This window comes from Styela clava, chromosome 9 (assembly GCF_964204865.1).
Source record: "Styela clava chromosome 9, kaStyClav1.hap1.2, whole genome shotgun sequence".
Classification (NCBI taxonomy): Eukaryota; Metazoa; Chordata; class Ascidiacea; order Stolidobranchia; family Styelidae; genus Styela; species Styela clava.
The window spans coordinates 15,723,446-15,751,311 of record NC_135258.1 but is presented as its reverse complement, the minus strand read 5'-3'; the positions used below and the strand labels follow the sequence as shown (position 1 = coordinate 15,751,311).

The window sequence follows — 27,866 nt, the reverse complement described above, 5'->3', positions numbered from 1 at the left end:
TAAATATAAATATACTCAAATGCCAGAAATATTTTGAGAAGCAAATATATAATCATTAAATCTGTCTTTTTCAGTACACATACCGTATTCGGAGTAGGCTGTCTGGCTGTGGTTGTGATACAGTGCAGCAGTGGTATTGTTTGAACAAATGAATTTCAGACTGCTTAACAAGTCTACCAGTTAGCCTACGGATACACAATGCTCAAATCCGCAAAATCTTATTTGAGATAGACCAAACATCTGTAGCCTACATATTTTAATATTATTCTGTACCATACTGCCGCGCACAAGTACTGTTATGCCCTGCCTGCCTACTGTTGTATTGGAAACAATTGGGCTCTCTTAACCTACTAAATATCGGAGTCATTATGATATCAACTTATGTATATACGACTACTTTTTGGATTATATCATGCATGTTGGGATTATCAACTATTCTGTTGCTTATGCTTTGCATGAAGAAGAAAAAAAGGTGAGCGACATTGTATTTTATTTCGTGTACTATCTGCTTTTCACAAGAACAAAACAGTACTGCAGTACAGCACAGTTCTCCGATTCTAACAAAAGCCCCCACATTTAAAGACATCAATTATAACAGTGAGTGCAAACCCCTATATTTCGAGAGTCTGAGCCTCCATTGATTTAAATTATTATCGAGACAAGCTTGGTGCGATCACCGTATCTGCCATTGTGCCAGACGCTCTCCTTTCAGAGACAAATTGAGTGCTTGTTTTATTAAATCGAATGTTGGGACATATTGGAATCGGAGAACTGTGCCCTACTTATGTACCCACAGACCCAGCAATTGACAGCAGTTTAGTAGTAATAATCAAAGATATATTATTATGTCAATGGTCGTTATCATTATCAAGTGAATCTTTAGAAACTTTGGCTTTGCATCAAACAATATCAAAAGCCAATATTTAAATTGTGAACTTACTAATGGATTTGTATATGAACACTCGTTAAGACATGACTTACTGTAGTATACTTAATATTAGTCCTTTTTTGAATATTAGTACTAGTATACTTTTATTAAGTGTTTTTCAGGAATGAAGTTATTTTTACATAAGTTGTTTTTACATATTTGTGCATGATATTAAATGGGTTTGATTTAAATTTCAGAAACAAAATTTGGAAAGATTTTATGTTTGTATTTGTTTATAATTGTAATTCAAATTATATGTGTGTAATTAATACATTTTTTATTTTTTTTCATTTGTGATTCGTGGTTGCCATGAACACTCTAACATTTATTGGTTGAAATACCTGTACTCTAAATAATTGTTGAATGGCTCTCAATCACAATGGATGTTTCTGCGACCCTTGACCCCTGAAAAATTCTTCCCATACTTCACCATTGCAAAATTTTTGTCACTTATTTTAAGAGTGTTTTGGATACTTCACTCTTAGAACTCGCAAATGTTCAGAACTATCATTTTTATTAGAAATGTTAATCCACTTGTGGCGTACAGGTGCTCTTAGCTAATTTTAGGTCAGTTTATTGCAAGGTTTGCGGTATTAACTACTCCTCAGAAAACATAATATTAATGACAACTAAATTATTTGATTTACGACTATTTTTTGGAAGCCCATATGAAAACTGACAAATAAATCGCCCAACCCCAAAATGTAATGTTTACTTGGAGATCTGTTTGAGCGAAATGAGTGTCTGAGTGACGGCATGAATTGCAATTGTTACATCACTGTTGACTTATTGTTAATTGGTCATTGTTACGGACATAAACGGGGAAATCGATGCTCAAGGAAACATCCATTGGCTTCATTTCATAAATCATATTATTTTCAACTGGTGATCAAGTCTAAAAATTAGTATATTCTGATTTACTTGACACTATGTTTTTGTTAAATAATATATCATTTTTTGATATATTATCAAATTTACTTTTATTATATTGTCTTTTTTTATGTTTGCATCCTTTTTGTTGTCATTTATGTATTGATTCAAAGCAAACATGTTTCAGGAATTCTGTAACTATGACCAGGTATGTAAAGAATGAAGATTTTGATAACAATGTCACTGCGCCTGATCAAAGGTCAAGGACATCGACAAATGGCGACGGAGTGTTCGATCGACAAACTGAGCAAAGACTATCACAGCATTCGGGTATATAGTTTTTTATATTTAAATTTATTTAATTGCCCATTTGAACTTTTGTTTGTTTACGATTGTACCCGAAGGTTTCAGTAATATAGGACGCATTGCACAAAAGTTATGTTTCCTCTAGAACAGCGGCGTGGAACTATTTATCGCAATGGGCCAAAGCGTTATATGATAGTAACACTGTTGGATTCAACAAAATAAAATGGAGTTTTTTTCATGCATGATTTTTCGGATTCTTTTCATGTCCATACTCATGTAAAAAATCTGCAAATGGTTTCCATGTTATGATCGAATCAGCGATTACTTGTAATTTTGTTCTGCATCAATATTTTCGGGATGATCATTTATTTGGCGAGCCACTGCTTTAAAAAATATTTTATCTCCAGAGAATCTTATCGATGAATATATAGAGTCCTCTGCTCCAAACATACAATTCATTTTGGGCATTTCTATGTTTGACTAAAGTTAGCACTTTATTTATCTTATTAACATATTTTTCTGTACCTACCAGCAATGTTCCCTCTAAGCTGCGCGCAGTACTTTTGTTCTGCCATGCACTGCTTAAGTATTGAAAATTCTGTGTTCGTTTAATATGTTGCGTTCTTTTCTATTTTTTCTAATTTACCGCACAAATCTTTTTTTGGAGCTCACATGGCCTTCTATTCCGCGCAACTAAGCAAGCTTCCACGTAGTAGTATTGTTATATCAACTTGACCAACATAACATAATTTTTATATGGTCATACTATCAAGAGAAATATTTCATTATTTGCTGCATTTCAATTTCACAGTTTAGTTTATTTATTTTTGCTTCAGTTCCAAATGAACACAGGATTCTTCCAGAAATACCAAAGAATGCAGGAAATGGAAAAACAAATGGATCACCTCCTACTCCAGAACAGTCTGTGACTCCTGGAGGTATAGTTTGTCATTTAATTTGTTGATTTTATATTTGTAAAAAAAAAAAATTTTTGATCGATTATTCCCAGTTTTTAGTGTATTATGTGGTATTATAATTTTGGTCGAATCTGATATTATTTAATATTGTCAATAAGAATTTTGATTCTCTTTTGATTTTTTTTTGTTTCATTTTAACATAAACAACTTGTGGTAGACCTAATATATTTCAGCTAATAATGAAATGAATTTAATGTTATTGATACCTAGTAACCTAGGCATTAGATAGTAAATTAGTAATTTTTTTTCAATTGACAAGACTTGACATCAATCAACTTGGCAAGATGATACAGTCAGAAAATATTGTTTTACAAAAGGTCGTATTGACAATAGTACTTGCCCCTAAATTTGTCAAAAGACTATATCATATATTTTGTTACCTTCAGTTACAAATTAATATGTAAAATATATTAGTACCTTTGGTATTCAGGCTGTATTGATATAAATAGTAAGGCATTATCTATCTTCGTTTATGCGCATCAAATTGTAAGGGCATCTGCATAATAAATAATCATTTAATAAGGACAGGATACATACACACCCTGTTGGCCTACTAAAACATAGTTGTACAACATGTACTCTTCACAAATGTATCAGCTGTTTTGGACTGATACATTCCAACCTAACAATATGAATAACAGAATACAACTATACAGGTAAACTACAAATAAACAAGACAACACAGTAGCTAACATCTGGAATTGATTGAATTAAAATTACAATTATTTTTAACAAATTTGGATAAATGAAGATTTTTTTGAATTTCACAATACTGATGATCAATAATGCATCGTTGATTGATCTCCAATCAAAATAAATTATTATTAAAATAAAACAAAATGTTCAATTACTACAGTAACGTCATGATTTCATAGTTATATGCCATGTATATTTATACTGCGTTTTTCCTACTAAATGACCTTAAGATTAGATCAATGACATACTGTATTCTTTTTATCTAATTTTCTCTTTCATACTGATATTGATTGTATGATTCTAAAAATAACTTGCATATTACACTTAAAACTGGTTTATAGTTGCAATCCAAGTTCTGAAGGATACACTATTTACCAATGTTTTATCTGTACTCAGTATTTTATAGGACAGTAAATTTAAATAATAGCCTATTGATATTGTCCAAGTTCTTACAATTTAAAAAAATAATTATACTAACAACCGTTTTGTAAGAAATAATATTATTTTATGACCATGCGTATTTGGTCCAAGGTGGTGTTTTTAAGCATCTATAATGCAGTATGGTTTTTATATCTATTAAAAACTAGATTCACAAATGCTTTTGATGCTCATGCTATCAACTGTAATATTGTTATCTATTGAGTAGGCTACTTATAAAATATTTTGAAATATCATATTTATTTAGTGCCATAGCGAAATATAGTTTAATATAAGTACACATGGATGTCAACAATGAATCAAATGATTGAATCGTTTGGAAATTGTTGGTTTTAAAAATAATTTAGAATTCCATTTAGAGCAATTGAAGTCTCACAGTTTGATAAAAATCACTCAAATCATTGTCCATCTTATAACTTTTTTGTTTTCCTAAATTGGATTCCATTGAATAAATATTAACTTCTAAGTGTTCTTTGTTAAACATGATACGACTTGGATTATATTTGAAATTCCATACCACAAAATCATATTTTATAGTATACTTAGGTTAGTGAATTATTTGGTTTGGAGCCACTTCGTACAGCACAGAATGATGGCTGTAGGGGTCTGTATACAATGTAATTGGCCATTACATCGAGATAAAAACAGTATACTATACAGAATTGTATCTTATTAGTAAGTATTTCCAATGTAAAACTAACTTACAGTATGTGAACGTTTACAACTTTTCCATCATTTGCTGTCAAGAACTACATTTAAGAAATGCTTTTACGATGTACTCCAATGTTTTTATAGCTCGTTATTTTTGTCTTTGTATCAGTTTCATTCCTGATTTATTTTTTTAAAATTAATTTTCCACATATGTATCAATATGATTTAAATCTAAAAATGACTGTCACGCTTTTTCCATTATAAGGCCAAGTAGACTTATTTGCATAAATGCAAATTGACATTTTGACAAGTTCAAGTTTTGGCTTTGTTAGAGAAATTGAACTGTTTATTGGATTGTATTCGTGACTTGTGATCTCGAATCAGCATTGATTATAGTATTATTTCGGTGTAGAGTTTTCGGTTTTATGGGTCCCATTTCAATGCTATTGTTTGAATTAACATGAATTGAATTTTTTGAAACAATAGTATATAATTCTAAGTGATTCAAGAGTCTTGCTGCACACTTACACAAATATATATCTGACTTCGGTCAGAAGAAACATTACAGATATAATATGGGGTTCAGTAACATTTTTGAATTACTTACAGTACTTACAATAGTTAACTTCACTCTTGCTCTTGCTACTTTCTTGATTATATGCATACGGATCCATTGGCGGAAAAGCTTAGAAGAAAGATAAGTAATTAGTCTCACAAAAGTCTACCAAATTGATAGCACAAGTAATCAAATATAAACTACAAAACATTTTTTATTTCAGTCATTTAGTACAGGTGAAATGTGATATAGTAGTATGATATTGTTGTAATTTATTTGTCTCCAATTCACTATAAATGCAATTGCATATACAATTTATTATAAATGCATATTATAGAAATAATGTAATAGAACATTGCCTTTCCACTGCTCATGCGTCTAAGCTGCAAAAGAGCAAATTATATATCTTTTTCATTTCATGGCATGTACACTTTTTACACATTGCTATTTGTGACTATTTAGATGAGGATGCAGTCTTTTTTTATCAGTTTCCATGAATGAAGACTGCTCATGTGATATTAAAGATTTAATTTACTGGTATTGCCAAACCAATTTCATTTTGAGACAAACGAAATATTCCCAAAGTAAGCATTATGTAGTCATGCTTTGAGTCATATATCCTATAACGCCTTGTATTCACAATCCAGTAAATTCAGGAAACGTTCGACAAGCACCGTACTTGTTATGAAGCAAAATAGTAGACTAATGAATAGTGAAACAAACTATCTTTGTTTTTTTTAATAACTCCTTTAACTTTAAGAGAAACATGAAAATCAAATATTTATGACGATGTTTAATCTAATTTATTGGTCATACATATGCAGAATCGGTGGTACGGTTATACAGTATTTTCTGGCTAACAAGTCGTCACAGCGAATAAGATTAAGCCTAGCGACTTAATAGCCAGGAAATACAATAATGGGCAGCGCGATGGCTTAGCGCAGGGGTTCCTAAGCTTTTTTCATTTCTCATAAAACTTTAGAGCCTCTTTCACTGGACTTTCGAGTTTGGTCATGTGGTGGTATTAAGTAAAATAAGCCTAAAACCAAACAGTGATGTCACAATAAGCACCTACCGGTACATTTTCTATAGCATAAGCATAGACCAATGCCTATGGGCCTGTTTTACAGTAAGCCATTGTACAAACTGCTAAATTTAACATGGTTTGTCAAATCTTAGATGTTTTGTGCATCCATCCTCTACCACACCTCAACGACCCCATGACCTGTTTGCGACCCTGCCTACTTATTACTCCGACCCAATTTGTGGTCGCGACCCCTTGTTCGGGAACCCCTGGCCTAGCGGTTGATAAGGTGTACGACTTATGTTGCCATTGCACATTACACATTTCAGGATCAAATCCCATGCCTCTGCTCACACCAAATCCTGGATGTAATAAATTTAGAAAAGGCATTGTCAAACTGGAAGGATTCAGTCTTTACTCCTTGCAGCATAAATCGATATCAGTGGGTGCTTTCATGAGTTCTTGTCCGGAGCAAATAGCAGGAATGAAAAGCGCTGAAAAAAAAATGATCATTTTATGTAATATTGCATGGTTTATTATGTTATGTATGTTAACTTTATCTTCAACAAGACCGAAGAGGAATAATTGCTGTGAATGCGGTTTGTGTTAATATTTTTATGTCCTAATCTTTTTCAGCTGTATCATTAGATGAAACACAGCGACATTCAAATCCAAGTCCAAAAAAGAGTCGGAGACTACCTGCACTGCCACCTGCTGGTAATGTTGAAGTTGTACAAACAATTGAAGGTGCTAGTAATGAAAAAGTAAGCTTAACAATTTATTCTTGGGGTTCACATTTTTTAATACTACCTTTTTCAAGTTACAAAAATCATTTTGAATGTGGTATAGAACAGGGCCACTTTTAAAGTTTCCTTTTATAAAATCACTTTTATAGATTTAAATATATATGAAAAGAACTATAACGCCTTATTAAACAATCTTGATTAGCTAATAATCATCAGTCGGCTGAGAAATTGCCTGTTTGAGGATACCAAAATATGATTTCTGGAAAGACCAGACCCAAATATTTTCAAAGTTTTATATGCCGACCTTTGGTAAAAATAGTTGAGTAGCCATGGTATAGAAAACAACTTATATGCTGTCTTAGCAGTAGATTTTGATGCAACAAAACTGATCAGGAATTTTTGTATATTAGTAAGTTCAATATATCAAAACATGCTAGAGACTATTATAAGCTAGTTAGAATCGGAAGTTGCTTTGAGAACCAAAACCATTTAAATCGGGTCGAAGTTTTTGGAATCTGAATTTATTTTTATTTTTTTGAAGAATTCTGGTAATAAATTTTTTTTCTTTTGATCTTTATGAAAACCACTCATAAAAGTTGAAATTATAGATGGTCAAAATCTTACAATTTAGCGTTATATTCTAATTTCATTCCAAAATAATATTTTCGAATATGCGATAATTTTTTTCCAATTTTCCTTATTTTAGTCCTATTATCAGTTCGAAGACTAGCCAAGAGCCTCCTGTAGTATTTATACCTAGAATTATGGCCTAACCCTAACCTAGTACACATATTACATTCCGATGTCCGCCATCTTGGTTCGCATACTTCGGGAGCCCCCTAAAATGTGTCTTCTTAATCAGAGATGTTTGCCGAAGTCACTGCAAACTTATATAAATTGAATTTAGTAATACTTGAATAATGCTTGGTTCAAATAAAAATGGGATAATCATACCGTAGTTTACATTAATTATCTATTTTTTTCAGTGTCGGATATAAAATGCATGGGAATGGGAAGGTACAACAGTAAATTCTAAATATGAAAAAGTTCTTCTCAAAATCGTATACTTGCTCTGACAAATCAATACCACTTATTATTAATCGATTCAGTTGGAACAACCCTTCATGAAACTGATATTAATATGATAATGAGATTTTGTAAGGTTATGTAAACATCATTATGAGGCTCATTGTTATAGTATTCCCATTTTCTCATAGGATATAGAAGCAACTTATGAAGATCTACGAGATGACACAGTTGAACAACCTGATCCTTCTAATGAAGTTATTGGAAGCGGTGATTCATCACTCTATGCAAAGGTAAAAGTAATATTTTTTGTTTTCGTTCGCTTGCGAAATTTTTGTAATGCTATTATTGTAAACTTATAGGTAGGTATGTGGGATGGGTATTTCAAGACCTTTTGTAGGAAAGTTTTTATATACTAAAGAATTCCACTGGAAACTTTTTAACATTTTCTGTAAAATTTCATTCTTTGTACTGAAATTATGATTTACCGGTATGTCAAAATTTTTTGGAAAACCTGAAGCTTTTTTTTATATTTTCCCGAAACAGAGATAAATTAATTATTCAAAAATGAGTAAGATATATATCTGGATATACAAAAATAAAATCCTGATGTTTTCAGACCTCTTGTATAATATGGGCTATATTTCCTGTAAGTCATTTCTCAAACATAAATCTTTTTCGTACCAACTCTGTACCGTATTTACATCTTTTTCGAACACTATGCAGACTGTAGCTAGAGGAATTTAAAACCCACACCTGAATCAACTAATGCACTACAAATATTACGGTAACTCTTTCTAGTTTAGGTTCAGTTTCATATTCATTGTAAAAAAAAATTTAAACTCAATTGACCTTTAAAAAATGTCAGTTGACTTGAAAGGCAACAGAATTTGTATGTGCATTATAGTCATATATCAAAAAAAACTCCATTTGCTATACTCATGATATTGAAGATTTGAATGATTGAGAAAAATAGTGTCACTTCTGTGTATTGGAAAAAACATAATAGTTTGCTATACTCTGCTGGGTTATGGAAGTCTGGAGTTCTTTTTTTTCAGTGCTTTTATTCTGACATTGCATAATGCAATTGTTATTTTCTATGTTATGATATTCTTTATACTGTATATCCACACAATATAATAGTATGTGGGTTGTGGCATGTCATTATTATTAAAGGTAGTGTTGAAGGAAATGTGACGTGCGTTTCAATACCTTGTTGCATGTAAACTAACTTTGACCTGTAATCTGGGGATTGAGGTATGATAATTGGGGTGATACTCGGCACAAAGAAAAAATTATGTAAAATTAAATGGTAGATTTAAGAGGTGTTATGCTACCGTTTTTTAATGATAAATATTAAATGAGGCTAACATTTTTGACCTACAAATGTCTCTTGTATGAATTTCTTATAGTTTTGCCACTTTCTTTTTCACATTTAGATTTGGTATTGTGGCATATTTTTTATTATAATATTGTATTTTAACAACCTGTGACATGACTTTTAAGCAATCTTCTCTTATCATTTGTAGTTTTTTTAAATTAATATTCACTTAAGGCTTATATTTTCAGGGCTGGGTCGATAGATGTGTGCAGGTGTCATCACTAGTTCTCTATATTCATATTTGTATAATTTCAGAAAAAGAGATGGCTTATTGTTTATTAATAAAGCAGGGGTGTGCAACCTTTAATAATACAGAAGGTTCGGGGCTCCCGAAGTATGCGAACCAAGATGGTGGACATCGGAATGTAATATGTGTACTAGGTTAGGGTTAGGCCATAATTTTAGATATAAATACTACGGGAGGCTCTTGGCTGGTCTTCGAACTAATAATAGGACTAAAATAAGGAAAATTGGAAAAAAATTATCGTCTAACACTAACCTGTTACCCATATTACGTTCCGATGTCCGCCATCTTGGTTCGCATACTTCGGGAGCACCGAAGGTTCAAATACAAATAATTGAGTGAAATTGCGGGCCGCACCTTCATTTAACATGGGCTCTCTAGTAGTTGCAAGCACAAAAATTTTGGTATTATCTCATGACATGGGTTACGCTCCACTCAAGCTAGCTGTGAGGGCATTGTAACGTCATATGCATAGATAATAAATTGGACTCAGGTATACTCTTTGCAACACAGAGATGTTGAAATTACTCAAACATACCAGATTAAAAAACTAAACTAGAAACTCGTTTCGCGGGCTGCACGACTTTTCCTTGTGGGGGCCACAGGTTGCACACCCCTGGTTTAAAGCATTAGACTTAACTATTCTGGCATCACAGGTTTAATAAATTACTATTTATTCTCAAGTTCAAATCCCATGCCCAACACCTTACTCAAAGTGTATTAAATTGGTTTCTTCCAAAAAGTATCTTCCTTTCAAAAAGGTACTTTCGTGTAAGAGACTCATTTATCACTCATGTATCATTATGATAATTAATTATATTATATTATTGTTAATCGATATATTTTTTCTTTATTAATAAGGTACCAGAAGATTTATCTAAACAACATGAAGACGATACAGACTTATATGCTCAAGTTGGAGCTGGAGATGATGATGCCAAGGTCTTCATTTATAAGGATTTTTATAAATTGAATTTTTACACCTCAATTGAAAATATGATATACTCTTGGTAGTCAGGGCATAACTAATGATTTACAATGATCAACTCTTGTATTCTCAAACTTTTCGAAATGTGTTTGACTTGCCCCATATTCTTTACAAATAATAGTTGATATGTATTATGTAGTTTGCTACAAAAAAAACATTTGCGGCACTGTGGTTCGAAAACTGAATTTATCTGACATTTTAACTTATGTACACTATTGTGATATGGGATAGGGATTCCGCTAGTTATGCTTTAATACAGTGGTTCCCAACCTTTCCATTGAATTCCCCCCTACTTATTTCCAGGCTGAACTGAAGAAAACTAAAAATTCACCACAAAAATCTTCATCAACATCATCAAGTGAAGATGATAAACTAATGGACAGTCCAACTGCTGTCACTTACGCTTCTGTTGATAAAATGAAAAAAACAATGTCAGTGAAAAGAACTAAAAAAGAATCAACATCATGTAAGATTCAGTCTATTTTACATATTTTTATATAATGGTGGTATTTTTTACATATCTCTTGAGTATCAGTAGAGGTTGCATGAGATTAACTCCCAAACCTTTCTCAATGCCTTTGCGCTATTGGATCCGTAGGCGTATAATGCAAAGATGCTGTAGCTGGAATAAAAATACCATACTATGCAATTCAAGAGTCCTGCTGCACACTAACACAAATGTATTTCCGTAACGTTTCGTCTGACCAAAATCAGACTTCCTCAGACAATCTCTATTTGGATCGCAGTTTAAATATTTGTAGTCCGGCTTAGTTTAGTGATTTGACTGTATACAATGCCCGCCCTATGTTATGGTATTTTAGCAACGGAGAACCTCAGTATATTGGCTATTTGTTTGCTTTGTTTGAAACTGATGCTGAAAAAAGACCACACGAAAGCATGAAATTCAAATATATGATCTGAAAGGTCACTATATCAGTCACCAATCCTGTTTGTACAGCATTGATATTTGTTAAAGTTTTATTTTATCTACCGTTCAGAGGTGTGCCAGTTTTATTTGTACAGGTGTCGATTATGTGTATATTACACTCAAATAAAGAGGTCAATTTTTTCAACCCATGCAAAAGAAGGTTTAACTTGATCTCTATCAAACCATTAATTAATATCATGGAATGCTGAAGCATTGCATTTTATGTTTCTTTTTCCACTTTTAAGTCGAGATATTATTTTTTCGACAACCAAACTTTGTGTCTGAAAATTAAAATAAATAGAAAAGATAGGAAAAACAGGAAATCACTAGGAACGCAGTCTGGTTATGTATCAAAATCCAATCTTCAAAATATCTCACTTCATGGGTTCTTGAATGAAATATTTTGATCATTTTGTATGATATCATCCCAGGGGTACACAGAATAACGTTCATAAAAAGGATGGCCTGTCTAGTGGTCAGCATATTGTACTTGAACTTTGTTGCTATCACAACTTCAAAATCTTCAATTCAAACCCCATGTGCCCCATCTTACGCAGGGTGAAATAATTTGGGTATGTGATGTTAAAAAGGAAAGACTTCAGTCCAAAAGAGTAGCTTCATAATCCCTACATATCAGTAGGTATGGAACGTTGTTCATAACAATGAGATGAAGAACGCCCAATCAAAATGTATAAATATATTTATCTAATATATCAACGATTCTGATTTTAGCACTCACTGCTCCTCCTCCAGTACCAGATCGTAATTTTGATGAAGAAGATGAAGCATCTTCATCCACATCTGCTGAGCAACATCCTCATCCTGCTCCGACACCACAACCTGAAGTGAACTCAACACAAGATGCTCTGAGTAGTAAGGATGGCAATGAGGTGATTTGGATAAAAAGTTGTTTTTGTGCGATATTTACATTATTGACATAAAATGTACCTATTGTTAATCTGGTAAAATTTTATTGCTGTCATGGAAAATAGCTGTTCTCGCAACTGATGGGGTAATTAATTTCAATTTTTTTCTCTTTTGAGTAGTAAGAGCCTGATATCCCCCCTCCTACATTTGCTCGTTTTTGTTATTAAAGAACAGATAGACATCAATCCCATCATACCATTTCATTTTTTACCACATTTGGCTAGTTTCGCTAACATTGTGGCAATCATATTAATCATTTGACCATTGTGTCTATATTTTTTAGCATTACTCTCTTGTTATCTCAATAAATTTGTTTTAAACCGCCTTTTTGTTATATATCGTGAATCATATAAACATAAAATATATGATTTTGTTGTAATCCTGCTCCACTTTATGACTAAGTTCATGTTTATAGTCCATAGTCATATGTGAATGGGAAATGACCGCATTCCATACTGATTCGATATATGGAAATCCCTATCTTGTTTCTATGAGTAACTAAGCTTTAGAGGTATTATTAATAGTATGATGTCATTAGTGTAAATATAGATTTAAGTTCATTTTTCTAATTGATTTCTATTCGATTTGATATCGAACAGGCTAATAGTCTCACTATTTTAAAAAGCTTTTTAGTAGCTAAAAATAATAAAATTTGAATACAATACACTATTTTAGCTATATTATTTTTATTATAGTTCATGTTTCTATGAGTATGTCATAATCCCTTTTTCATTAACTATGACTTAGGTTACTGACAACCATAACAACAATGTTATTTCATCGATCATCATTCTTTGTTGATTACGTAAATGTGCAAATTTATTGCAAAAATATTTTTAAGATGTTTTTCCATTTTTACAATGGCTGGTATTAAATTGTATTTTGAACCTTTTGGTCTGATGTAAATTTGTTATTATTATTAATGTTCTGTTTTTAATGACGAGTTGTCATGGCCTCACTCTGAACAAGGCTATGTGCGGACAAACACTGGTTTTAACAGTCACTACTATTTTTGGTAAGATTCTAATGTTCGTACAATTCAGAAATTTTTTTATATAAAATATTACTATTTTCAGATGTATTTGTAATGTGTATACAATATCAATGGTCCTAGTGAAATGATATCTTGACCCTAAAAAAATATTTTTTGTCACATTTTTATTTATTTTCAATTCAAATAACAGCAAACAGGTCCAGCGTACGACACAGTATCAGTACGAGAAAGTTTTGCACATCAACGATTGCGACAAATGGTTGAAGACGAGCGTAGGAATCGCTACATCAATACAAATATGGCAAATAGTAATGGACGTGTAAACAATCAACCTGATGTTTATTCACAGGTAATTAACTCGTACTCAAATAAAAACTGAAGTAACGACATAGTACCTAAGTTATATTGGCATTGCTTGTCGGAGATTTATGTTTCAAATCCTAGCCGGTTAATTCAGAGATAGAGCATCCTATATCCTCATCCATGATTTTTCTGAAGTCAAATGATGTCTATTTTATTGTTGATTATTGTGTATCAGAAGCTTAAAATGATAAATTTTGCTATTAAAATATTCAAAAATTTTTTTTAAAAGAATTTACTTCAGCAATAATATCCAATTTCGAATCCATTCAAATTTTTGATTCATTTCGGGGATTCATATTGTGTAATAAATTTGGTACAGTAATACAAAGTCGTGGTTTCTGGTCCTTTCAAGAACCTAATAGCATTGTACAGCTTGTCTTCTCTACCTACTTCAAAGAGAATGTTCGAATCACTTCAACAAAAGCTGTATTTCCTTGAGTGATTATAGTTGATCCTTCTTTGATAGCATATCAAGCATATCATTTAAAAAGCCACACTCGTTTTATATAAGGGTGCTTTAGAAACACACCCCCAATCATAGCTATGTGATTTTTACAACATTAATGTGGAAAGAAGCTGGTTTTCATTGGTTCATACATCTGCCTTTCATGAGCTATAGACATAGCTTGGTCTTGCTAGTTGAGTGGATGTTTCCATAAGCATCAGTCTCCTTGTTTATTTCTGTTACAGTGCCAATCAGCAATATGTCAAAACTGATACACATAACACAATTGCAATTTGCGGAGCCGCTCAGACACTTCCTTCGCTGAGACAAATATTTGAGCATGGTTGTAAACAGTGCCTCTATAGCTTTACTAGTGATTTTTAAACTTATTACTTATCGATCTTTAGATCGGGAACATTCAACACCTAAATAGATATACATGACTTGGCATGGCACAAAATATCATTGTAAATTGCAATTTCTTTATAACTGATCTATGGTTTGGGTATTCTGAAATTCTTTATTGCAATGTACTTCATTGTGGATGCTTTAAAGATTTTTTACTGAAAAAATGTATTTCAGTTATAATAAGTAAATACAGTTCTATCAAATGAATCAAATACTGGGAAAATATATTTCAGTTATAATAAGGAAATAAAATTCGATCACAAGAATGTTATACAAACTCTTACGATATTTTATTCCTTTGAATTTCGTTTGAATCAAATTTAGTAACCTACTTTTCATCTCTTTTAGTATTCGTGATTTTGCTTATTATGATTCAAAATAAAGACTTTAGAATAAATCTGATAACCATTTAAGGAACAATATGCTTTTTAGCACATTCCTTTTTGATTACATCATTTCGTATTTGAGGAAGTGAGTATTAGTACTGTTTACTGTTCTGCGTTTTGAAATTTTTAAAAGAATCATTGGGATACAAAAACAATACCATGCTCTGATGGAAAAAAATTTCAGAAATAAATCAGTTTTGATTACCATTGTGACATTTGAACCTTACTTTATAAAATTTTATGCATCATGATTTGACTTTATTAAAAGCAATTCATTCAGAAAAAAATCAGCAGGATTGAGGATTTGGATTTTTGAAATATCTTTACTCTTATTAATCTGTTCAAATCTGACTGTGGCTACATTTCAATTGCTAGTTCATTATTTGCACACATAATAAAACTTTGGTTTTATTGTCATTCGCATTTTATTATCTCCGCTTTAACTTTTATAGCTTTTGTTTGTTGAGATGCCGCGATACGCTTCAAGGCATACCTGTATCTTTGGAATGTAGTTGTCAATAAATCGTCTACCCACAAATGTAGTAAAATAGTTTGTATTGTAGGCAATATGGAAAGTACCAGATAAGGTTCTGTAATATAGAAATACATATGTACATATAACATAACAGTATCTATCTGCTCATTATCTGATTTGCTCCATTGTTAAGATTTTCACAAATTATACATTTTGTTCAACTTTCATAATGGCTAGGATTATGCTAAGCTGACGTTATTGTGATACAATAGCAGTGCATTTCTGGTTGTAGCAATATGTTTTTTTTTCTGGGATTAGCAATATCCCACATACAAAATTAGAAAGTCATGGACATAAATAAGCAGGTGTGATTCTTATTAAGCCTCATTTAAACTGTTTTGTTGTTTTATTAATTTTCTAACCCAACTTTGATTAAGATCGTTTAAGTGATTCGGGAAAGATATTTTTGATACAAAATCACTCATAAATAAATGATTATTTTGGCAAATTTCGAATATTTCTATGCCATCTTATTTGTGAGGCAAATTGCTAAATCTCGAGAACTCAATTGTGTATACCATGTCTCTTTGCTTCTATTGAGTAGGCTACATGATATTCCAAACCGAATAATATGTTGTTATGAATGGTTTCTGAATTTTTTTTTTAATTTTGGAATATTCAATATATTCCTCAATCTTGTCAAGATGGGTACCCTCGTAGTGTACCAGGTTAGGGTTAGTCCATAATTTTATTCTGATTTTCCTTATTTTGATTCTATCACGAGTTCGGGGACTGTCTGTGTCAGCCAAGTGAATATTCTCCCTGCCCATAGCTTTCAGTCCCTTTACACAACTTGATGTGAAATACGCGAACAAAATTAGTTACCTCCATATTGGTATACATACTTCTGGATCGCTCAACGATGCACATTACTATATACTTGATCAGTTATACAATGCATTGTTATACAGATTGTTTTGATTAAGTCTTTAACATTAGTGGTTGATGAAAGTTTTGTATTTTTGGCGATGATGGTACAGTAATTTTGAAAATAAAATTTAAATCATATCATACTAATAATTAATTCCCAAATTAAGTAGTAAACATTCAAATATATTGTATCAGTTCTCGATCAGTCCTTGATATACCGGTAGTGCTACCTGTGGCCTAGAGTGGTTGCTTCAGTGAACCTCACCAGAGGGATGAGAGCTTCTTTAAAAAAATCCTATGAACCACTTATATCAGGTGTACATACAGATTGCTTTGCTAAATTGTTATGAGTTTTGTTAGAGAAATTTGTTTTTGTTGTAAAAATCACTTTTCTCCTCAGTTACTGGACCAATCAATTTCAAATTTCAGTATTTGAAAATAAAATAAGACACTGTAAAAGCAATTACAGTACTTTATTTTTTGTTTTCCAATCATTTTAGAGTCATAGTTATATTTCTACGAATTTTGGGCCTTTTAATTTATAATTTGTGGCCCCTAATTGTGGGAACATATTCTGACATTTGACCTCCGCATCCATATATGTAAGTCTTGCTCTCTTGTTTTAGATTGATGATGAAAACACAGAAGCAGTTTATGAGAGTGTCAGTGCACCAGGATCTGCAGATGGTACGATTGGTGTAACTGGACATAATTTGCAATCGCAAAACAATCATCAATCCACTCGAGAGGACGGTTATATATCAATCGATACGACTCTTACAGGAGAAACGGGGGTTCCTTTAGCCCCACCTTCTCCCGCTGTACCACAAGAAGTTAGCCCCGATTATGAAAATATTGACCCCGAACCAAGGTGACTGGTCACGACATCTGATGCGTAAAAATCGAGCGACGTATTTGATTGTGGAAAACCAATTCGTCTGTTCTTATATATTTGCTATGGCTATGCATAACTAACATGTTTGTGCATTTTATGCAGAGTACGCTGTTCAGTGGAGGAATATTTTGAAAAATCATACAATATATACTTTATTATAATTATGGCACGTCAAACTGAAAAAATGAAGTCTGTGAAATGGTAAAGGCGAAGCGAAATATACACAAACTATTTACTGCATAACTGCATTGCACATAACCTTTGATCCCATGTGGCGGTGACATAGTTAATAACAGGAGCGTAACATTTGATTTTTATGGAGTTTTTTATAAGTTGTTTTCCTGTCTGTCATGGCAGATATGACCATGTGAGACTACCACTCTAAAATTAAGTTTGGCTTTTCCAAGCATAATGTAGGGATAAGAAAGTTCCTAATGGGTCATGTTATGGAAAAATAATAATGTTCTATGTGAGGCCATACCTAGAGTGGATACCTTCTGACATACCGGTAGTTACATTTAAATCCAGATTCATAACTGATTTATTTGACTTGTACTGGAATGCCCGTCAATTTGACATTTTTTTTATTTTTAAATACGAAATTTCATTCAAAAATCACATAACCTGCAGTTTTCATAAACTAAACCTATTTTTGGTTAAAAAATGTTGCAATGTTATGTTGTTTTGCAGCTAGATGTGCAGTATTTAATATCATACTTGTATTGTTATTAGTTAACTTTATTTTTGTTACTAAATCTAATTAATTGAAAATCAGAGTTAGAGTCAGGTATATAACTGGCCGTTCCTAGATCGATTTTAACCACTGTTTAGTTTATATTATCATTATCCTGTTTTGTTATCTGTAATAATAGTTAAAATTTTTGTGTATTTTTGTTCGCTGATAAAGTGAATTTGAGATAGAATTTAAATATTAGGGGAAAAGATGTTTGCCAAATTATGCTGTTATATTTAACAAAACATTTTTTTAAGAAAAAGTTTTTAAGAAATGAAAATTAATTATGTTTCATTTCCAGCTGATAATAGTTTATTAGATTGAAGTATTGGATGTGACATATTTTGTAAGAATACTACCAAAATAGCAAACTGGCTCTTTCAAATATCATTTGGATAGTGAAGGTGTCTCATTGCAATTCAAAGATAGTATGCCAATCATTATCGATTAAGTTTGGTTGACTATCAAACAAGTATACTGATGTAGTAGTAAAATTTGATAAAATTTATCTGCCGTTTTAATTTCTGAATCAAATTCACACGGTACATCGGTGGTTTTAAACTTTTTTTATCACGGCAGACTTGGCACAGCCAAATTTTTTAACGACCCTCAGGAACTAAAATTAAATAAACAGGAAACATGTAAAAAAAAAACATGAATTTGACAATACCTTAAATGAGACCGATGTGCTTAAATATTCTCGCACTAGAGATTAAATCTAGCCCCCTATTTCCTAGTACTGGTTCCAAATCTTTCAAATTTGATCGATATTTTATTTTAACATAAGTTAGTGTCGAAGAAGATTTTACGATCACCACCATTAAGCCCACCGAGGGGTCATGCCCCCAGTTTGAAAAGCCCTGCCGTACACAATATGTGTTATCAAATGGTTATTACTCTGCAGTATAGTAATTATGATTTTTTTTCATTTCAATACTATTTTAGAATTGCTTTTGTCTTTCTAACAAAGAATAATGATAGTGAATGAATTTAGGCTGTTCTACATAAGCAGTCGTTAATGATGATGAAATTAGTTCCATCGGATATTTATTAATTGCTTTCACTAATTTTATCACTAAATTGTACTAATATTCTTGATTTATCAGCTTTTACTGTTCTTAAATTAGTTTTTTGATGCATTTACAGATTTTATCATTCATTCATATTTGTTTTAATGCAGGCCAATTCTGACTAACCCACTATCATAAAATATAAATATTGAGACAATTATTTGATTGAATCACCCACTATATAGGATCAAAAATTTATCTCTACTAGACAGCAGTACTGTGGATAGTTATCACCATAGCAACAATAAATTTATATATCACTGCAGTAATAGCAAGTCTATGCCGCATTTTAATTTTGTAATTTTTGGATCTGTATAGCCAACTCTAAAAATTGACATTGAAATTTGTTTATAAGTGTTTCACATCGTCACACCAAATAAAGCCAAGGCAAGTAGCCACTAAGATTTAGAAAGTTACCGCACTTTTAAAAGGAATGAAATCATTCTCTTTTGGTGACTGATAGACTATCCAATTTCTGTACTTTCTTTGATGTGGTCGTGGTTTGAACCTATGATCTCAAACTTATAACAGAAAGATAGGTCCACTCATCTTAAGTATTTTCATGATGTGCATGCAGTATGGGGGGGGGGGGGGGGGGGATGTTGTACCAGCAGTTTGCTCCTAGTTTTTATTCTATTGTACTATGCAGTTGAACAACCAAAATTTATATCATGTGTTTGTTGATCTAATCATTAGTTTTGTCATAAAGTGATGCATGTTTCAGTTATTATTGTATTTGAATTCAAGTACTTGTTCATGTTGCAAAACAAAGTTAGATTTGTAGTTAGAGATACAATTTAATTTTGTCTGTCTATTATTTTTTCATAGACCCATATCCCATTTGTCAGAGCTAGGATAGAATGTTTTGCAGCGAAGTTAGTAACACCAACATATATGTCGAATCATGCCCTTTCGGCCTGAATTTGAATTTTCCTTCACTTCTACCAGATTTCATAAGAAAATTATTGAATATCAGATGAGTTCCCAAGAAAATTTGACCTAGAAAAGATTCTTCTAATGTGAATTAATAGACTTATATACAGAAATATATTAGAATTTATACAAATGCAAAAAAATGCAATCTAGCCAATTGCCTCTGGGTTTTGCATGTGGCCCTGGAGTACCACTTCTTGGCTCGCTATTGGGGCAAAGGCCCAGTTTGAGAACCCTTGCCTAATTGATAATCACCCATCTTCCAACTCAGGTTAACGGATTGACACATCTTAGATGAAGATCTGTTCTGCATTTATATTCAGCCACACAATCCCATTTTGTTTTGTAGTATTTCTCTCTGTACTTCCATCAGTCATAGATCGACTGCTTATTATATATGTTTTTTGTTCATTTAATATCATTTTTACAATATATTAAATAAACGTTTTCACAATTTAAATATACTAAACAAAACGTCAGTTGTAATTTAATACTGTATTCTCTTAACTTAAATTAGTAATGAAGCGTTGACGCACCATGCAAAGCCTTATACTTAAAGAAATACGTTTACCATCACAGCTCTTATTACCCCGTGTGAATTCGCAGGTTTGGAACCCACTAGAGATAAGTTATGTGCGAGAAAATTTCTGGAATCTTCACTGCTGTTGGATGGTTAACTCACCGCTGGTTGGTTACGGCTTCCTCCGCCATCAAATCCATGCATCTGATACAAATGATTGGCTGACTAATCCGATGCCCCGCATGGAAGAGAGGACGTGTTCGCCATTTAATTAAGCCGTCCTATCGGCTCTCTTCTCCCCCAGTATAAAAATAGAATTTCCAATTTCAAAAGCTGCCTACCTACACGTGTGCGTAGACGTGACAAGGAAATTTTCTCACGATGATTTTTGGTACAGGGGCTATTCGTAGCTTCCGAGGTTTTTGTCGTATGTTGTATAGTACTATAATATCATCACTATCAGTGGCGGCGCGTGGTCATTTTGACAACCGGGGCAAGCTACTGCGGGACCAAGTCACCCCCATCTACGGGGACAGGATGAGCGCTGTAAGTTCTCCCATCATTTTATGAGTATAAAAACCATTCCATCGGTAACAACCAATCGGCAAAAGCGACAATTTTTAACGATAAGAAAGTGTCTTTAAAACCGGTCCAGGTCAAGGGATTATTAAATATAGACATAGTTTATTTTGAAACCTCTTTCAAAAGGAAAGGCAATATTTACCCAGATAAATACAATGACATATTAACAGAAACTTCGGGAAAGCAGACAAAACCTAAAATAAGGTTTAAAACGTTACTATGAAGAAAGGAAAGTGAATGCAAAGATAAGGACATGCGTCGCTCACTCATAGATATATATGGTGCTAGACTTTCACTGCTTGAACATATATGCAACACGCCGCGGTTTCTTGGAAGCAAAATGCTCAATAACGCGCTGATTAAAGTCATGCATCCCAGAAATAACGTCTCTGTGAATGGATAAATCAGCCAAGGAATTTAATCTATCTTGCTTCATTGTGTTTCTGAGATACGTTTTAATACGCTTCAGCGTGCTGAATGTTCGCTCTGCGTCGGCGGAAGAAATAGGCGTCGTCAAAATGATGTTCAGAAATTTTGCAGACGCCGCAAAGGTAGTTACTAGAGTGTTATCTATGAGGAACCCATAGAGCGCGCGAGTTGATGTGATGTTCAAAAAGGTTTGATTGGTGTATATACATCGCAATTCATTTTCCAATTTACCCACGTTTATCATGGGGTAAAATTTGGAGACAGTAGCCAACAAATGGATGGGAAATTGACGTGCAAATTTTGAAAATTTTTTGGGGTTCATCAAAGAGAACGCGGCAAGGTGTTCAGTGCGCAGACGATCGCCTATTTGATTCACCAGAATGTCACAGCATTCCTTTGCAGACAAAATCAAACGCTGCGTTGTTTGCCCGCGGCGTAAAGAAGCATTCCATGTGTCGTCGTATTTTATTGTTCCCCGGATACGAGATACAGCATCGCAGAAGTCTGAAATACACGACTGCACAGACGCTCCATCCATTAGCCTTGACTGCAATGCGCCGTATAATACATCCACGTGATAGAATATTGTGGAGAAAAAAGCGAGAAAAAATGAAAACTCACCATCTTCTAGCAGACGCTTTAGACCTGCCGCCTCCCTCACAGAGCGTTCGTCCCAAACCGGAGAGCTCTGAATGCCATTGAAACACTCAATGAGCTCAGATCTAATTTCGGACACGCCCTGCACCACGCGTGATTGGAAGTTCAAACGTGTTGGTGCACAAGCTGGGAGACGGCGGCTACATATCTGGCGAAGGAGGTCAGAGCGCTTCGGCGAAACGGAAAAAAATGAAGGAAACCCCGAAACATTTGCAAAAAATATACGGACGAGAGGGGTATCAAGACACATATTTTTAATAACGAGGTTAAATTGGTGTGCATAACAATGTAAAAAATGCGCATGAGGAAAATCTTCTTTTATATAAACTTGAACACCATGTTTCGATCCACTCATGACTGCCGCGCCGTCATAGGTTTGAGCTATCAATATTTTGACTTCGCGTTGTAAGGCTGTAACACTTCTTTCAGTACAGCCGATATCCCGCAAACCGTGCGATCAACGATTGGTACAAAGCTGTGAAATCTCTCGGTAGGTTTACCATCTTTCACAAACCGAAAAATCACAGCCAGTTGGGAAACGCACGTGATGTCAGTTGTCTCGTCAGACTGAATCGAAAGGAACTGGCAATTCTCAATTTCCAGAGCCAAATGTTGTAAATGAATTTTATACATTGAGTCGAGCAAATCATTTTGGATATCCTTAGATGTCCCTTTCGAAACAGTTGCGGCATCAAGATGATCTCTCTATACTGTATCTAGGGATGCGGTGTATTACACCATATCCAAAAATACCCCTCTATTAGAAGAGCCAGCCCGTTCATCGTGCCCACGGAGGAACAGCTCGTGACAACCAATGAACTTCAAAACATCTATCAATCGACCGAGAACATGGCGGTTTTTCTCGACGTTTTGGTTGTGCCGACGAATAGAAACCGCGCGTCCTTCATCCAACTGTGCTGCAATATTAACATTTCCGAATGTTCGGTATTTTACTGCATTGTCCAGATGCTCCATAGAAGATTGATGATCCCTGGCACGCTCGGAAAGATGTTTAAGATCTCTAAAACCAAATTTACACCAACGTGAGTCACGGACGGTAGCAAAAAGTAGGCAATAAAAACAAAAAAGTGCATTTTTGTCCTCGCTGTAACACAACCATTCGTGTTTTTTATACCAAGTTTCTGCGCAGAATGTACGCCGACGCTTTCCTCCGTCATGGGATTGTTCCAGTGAACAATTTTTTGGTTGATAAGGCCCAAGACGTTGTACCTCTAATTTTTGTTCCAGCGGCAGCTGCGAAAACGGAGTGCGAAGTAGTGCATCAACCTTATTCATTATGAGGTCTAAGGCTAAAAAATGCGAAGCCGGAAAGAAGTGATGAGCTCAAAAGGAATGTGGAAAATCGAAAGCAAATGGACTAAAGGTCTCTAACTGATTCAAATAGCGAAACAAGCGACAAAAACGAAGGCGAGGAAACTATTAACTCTTCAAGCAACCAACGAACGAGAAGGAATGCGTGAATATGTCAACACGTTGTTGTAAGAGACGTCGGCATTGCGTCGTCATAATTTCGGGGCTAGCCCCGATCGGCCCTGATGATTTAGTAAAAGAAACAGAAAACAAACGAGACAAACGCGGCGAGTGGAAGATAAAAGAGAGAATACGATATACAATGAGCAACCGGGGCAAAATCGGCGTCGCCCCGTCGACGTTCGGCGAAGGCTTTGCGAGCGAAAAATGAACCATGTCGGGAGAATATGGCTAGTGTAGACAGTCTGTGCAACCAATATTGAGGTATTTTTCGAATATTTTTTATTATACCGAAAAAACAACCGGGGCATTGCCCCGGTTGGCCCTATTGACGCGCCGCCACTGATCACTATAATACAACCAAAGAAACGAGGGCAGAATGGAACTGATGTCGACAGTGTAGAATAGCAGTATTGAACGATCGCCCACAGGGTAACGCCGATTAAGGATGCTCTACCTGTGCGCTTCTAGATTGGAGTAGAAGCTGTTTCACAAGGATGTTTTTTTTTTGTCTCTTGGAACTTTCCGGAGTCAAAATCTCGTACTTTCAAATGGTGATGATAAAAATTAGAAATTTTCTTCCGAAATTCAAAAGGCATCAAAAGTTTTCTAAGCATTTATAACAGTCCATTAAAGAAGGCTGGCAAGCGCCAATGTTATTGTTATCAAAGTGACTATTTGTTATCACATTTTAATTTTCTCCGAGTTCGGAGCTGGAGTCGGAGTCGAAATTTTTTTTTCGACCCGGGGCAAGTAAGCTGAGCGAGATCACAAAATGAAAACTATACTGTATGTGTGATTACCAACTGTAGTGGAGGACTTACTGAATGCCAATACAAGAAAAATTGTATAATAATCACAAGCTGTCTGATGTCATATTTACATTAGTGTCCGATGCTCGAGGTAATAAATTCTCATCTTAATGAAACAGATTTGAACATGACTACAGTATCTGTTTGTCCAGTGTTTCCCAACTAATGGGTCGCCTGCAAATTTTCTTGGGTCGCTTGTTTTTTCAACAAAAATCCTAAAAGTTACTAATTTTTGTAAATGGGTTCGCTCGAATTAAAAGTTGGGAACCACTGCGTTAGTTAAATATATGTTTATCTGTTATAAAATATCATTACTATATCCATATTTGTCAGATTCACTAAACACTTTTATTCTATAGTCATGCATGACATTTATGATATAATATGTTACATCTCTCTTTTTATTTATCTTGAATCTCTTTATGCTTGCCTCGCTTTGTTTAATTCGTTTGTTTCCGTTATTTGTTCAGTTTTTACAGGATCTTTAGCTGGTGTTACACACAACTTGCACTCTGACTTATGCTTAGTTTGAATGGTTTAGTTTATAATGTCCCGATAAATATGTTTTAAAATAATGCCTGGACACTAATCTTAATAAAAGTACTCCTAATACAAAGTAATATTTCTGAATTTCCCCCCAGAAAACAATAGAATTCCTCGCTAGTTGGGAAACGCTGCTTTAGAGGCTTTTGCCTTACGAAATTGCCAGACTGAAATTTTTAATGTAGATCAACTAGTTTCTGATTATGACATTGAACTTATCGCAGTTATTACAAATTTGCATTATCAAAGAGCTGTTTGAAAGTTAAATATATTATTGGAAAATACCTTCAATGCATTTACGTAAAATTTCTAAATGATAAGTCACTCTGGAGGCGAAAAATTCCACGACTTTTAAAGTTACGATTTACGTAGATTGTCCGAACACAATTCCATTGTCGCGTCATCGAAATAGCAATTAATTTTAAATTTGGCAACACAGACAGCGTGATGGATATGTGAAGAACAAGAATTAACGATTAATGACTATTTTTGAATGATACACAGCTGTACATGACGTCACCACCATTTTTATTTCTTTTAGATGGACTTTGTAACTTTTTTTTGAATTGATTTTAGAATTGTTCTTTGACATCATCTTTGAATCATGTCTATAATGATTGTGTTTTGCAAATTAGGTTTTTAGCCGATCGTATCTTTAAAATTTTACAAGCAAACAATTCAATTTTCTTGAAATTTTTACTTTCGACCCAAAAGACGTAACATTCGTTGACGTGACAGAAACGGAAAACACGACAAATGCGTCAGAGGACTGTAATTGTACTGTAGTTGTTTATTTATACAAATATTTAAATCTAAAAATTCGACTATATCTGCCATATTTCAACCAATATATACGTGTTTTACCTTGAGCAAGAAATAATGAAAAATTGCCTTCTAAAATACATACTCCGACAGTTGTAGTGTGTTTTGGTGACAAAATATATTATAACTATTTAAAACAAAATTGCGAGAACAAATGATTGCAAAATATCGAAAAAGTTATACGTCAGGCAATGCGTTGTCGATGTTTTTGCGTTCACGAAACTTGTAACTATTTAAGAATATTGTAACCACTTAAGAATATTGGCTTAATTGCTGAATATCAATTAATTTATTTTGGAATATAACAATTATTCATCAACGATAGTAGGAATTTTCGCCAACGACATACGAAACTAAAAAATAATGGTACAAAATATTACAAAAATAAAGCAACTTTCTCACAATTGAATACCTCACATTTGAAATTGGAAATACCCTCTTACACATACGACATCCATGAAAATGTCACCTCATATGTTAAAAGGGAGTGTTGCGGATTATTGCTATTTAAAAGGTAAAGTACTTTGTTGTACGAGATTTTTGTTAAATTGGGATAATGGCGACAATTTCTGAATGCCACGAGGAAATGATTTAATAGTATCACAACAGCAATGATTAAATCCGAAGCCAAGTTCAATGACTCCCAGTTACTTGGATGAAAATAATTCAATGCTGGGTCAAAACGTCTCCACAAATTGCCAACATGCAATGCGTCATATTACCTAATACATCAAACAAGGCCATAATTACACTTGTTTTTCAGCCAGTAAGAAATCTATCACTTATACTGAATAATATTATTTTGACTGAATGAAAGCCAAATCACTAAAGCAAAGATAAATCTGGCAACGTCAATCTCTATCCTTCACTTGGAATGATCAACATAATTTTGGAATCAGCATCAGTAATATCATATAAACGCTGTCTGAACCAAAGCGCCAATGTTGTGATAAATCAACGATCTCGCCAGTATCGTCTCCAAGAAGGAAGATCTTGCATGTATCGTTTAGACGTGGAGCTAGTAAAAAGCGTGACAATGATTGTGAAAGTTCAAGTGACCTTAATTACTATTCACTTGCTATAATGCTTTTTCTGGCGTTTCGCGAATGATTATCTCTAAGTTCATATTTCCATTTTTCAAAATTTCTGACACGTGGGAGAAATGCTTACCCGCAGATAATTATTTCTATAATTTTTCATGTATAAAAAGAAATTCCCTGCTAGTTCTAAGCCATTTATCCTCAAGAGTTCAACTGTACTTCAACCAGAATCAATTAGAGACAGATTTCGCTTATCAGCAAGCCGGCTTTAGACTCAGTGTGAATTCATTACGGACAAGTAAGTGTGAGAGGATGACTGAACGCTCTTTTCGTTCGGCAATGGTCATCTTACGTACTTTTGTATAAAAACGACAAAATCAAGTACATGGTTTACTAAAGCTTCCACTTATAGCTACCGGCAACACATCAGGGCCAGTGGCGTATCTACGTGAAATGGCGCCCATGGAAAAGTTTAAAAATGCGTCCCCTTGATCGTTGAATGACAATTTTTAACGACTGTGGTTAAATTGAGATACTTCTACGTCATTATTCAAGAAAAAATACGAGTTCAGATTATTTTCTATTTGAAATTATTTGGTTGAAATATTTTACGATTAAAATTTTGTACCCATTTTGCGCCCCAATCCAAACG

General features: G+C 33.7%; 1 protein-coding gene across 2 annotated transcripts; it reads left to right on the top strand.

Annotated features, from left to right (window-relative positions):
* Positions 1-53: 53 nt before the first annotated feature.
* Positions 54-20,797, top strand: LOC120338753 (uncharacterized). Of its 2 annotated transcripts, none has more exons than XM_039406689.2 (10): positions 54-472; positions 2,007-2,128; positions 2,941-3,042; positions 7,083-7,210; positions 8,410-8,511; positions 10,705-10,785; positions 11,135-11,297; positions 12,492-12,649; positions 13,871-14,029; positions 17,314-20,797. In XM_039406689.2, the coding sequence occupies exons 1-10, from the start codon at positions 369-371 to the stop codon at positions 17,560-17,562; spliced, it is 1,368 nt and encodes a 455-aa protein (XP_039262623.2). In that variant the 5' UTR covers positions 54-368; the 3' UTR covers positions 17,563-20,797. The 2 variants fall into 2 exon arrangements, with proteins under 2 accessions (XP_039262623.2, XP_039262622.2); XM_039406688.2 differs by having other exon boundaries at positions 1,986-2,128.
* The last annotated feature ends 7,069 nt before the right edge of the window (positions 20,798-27,866 follow it).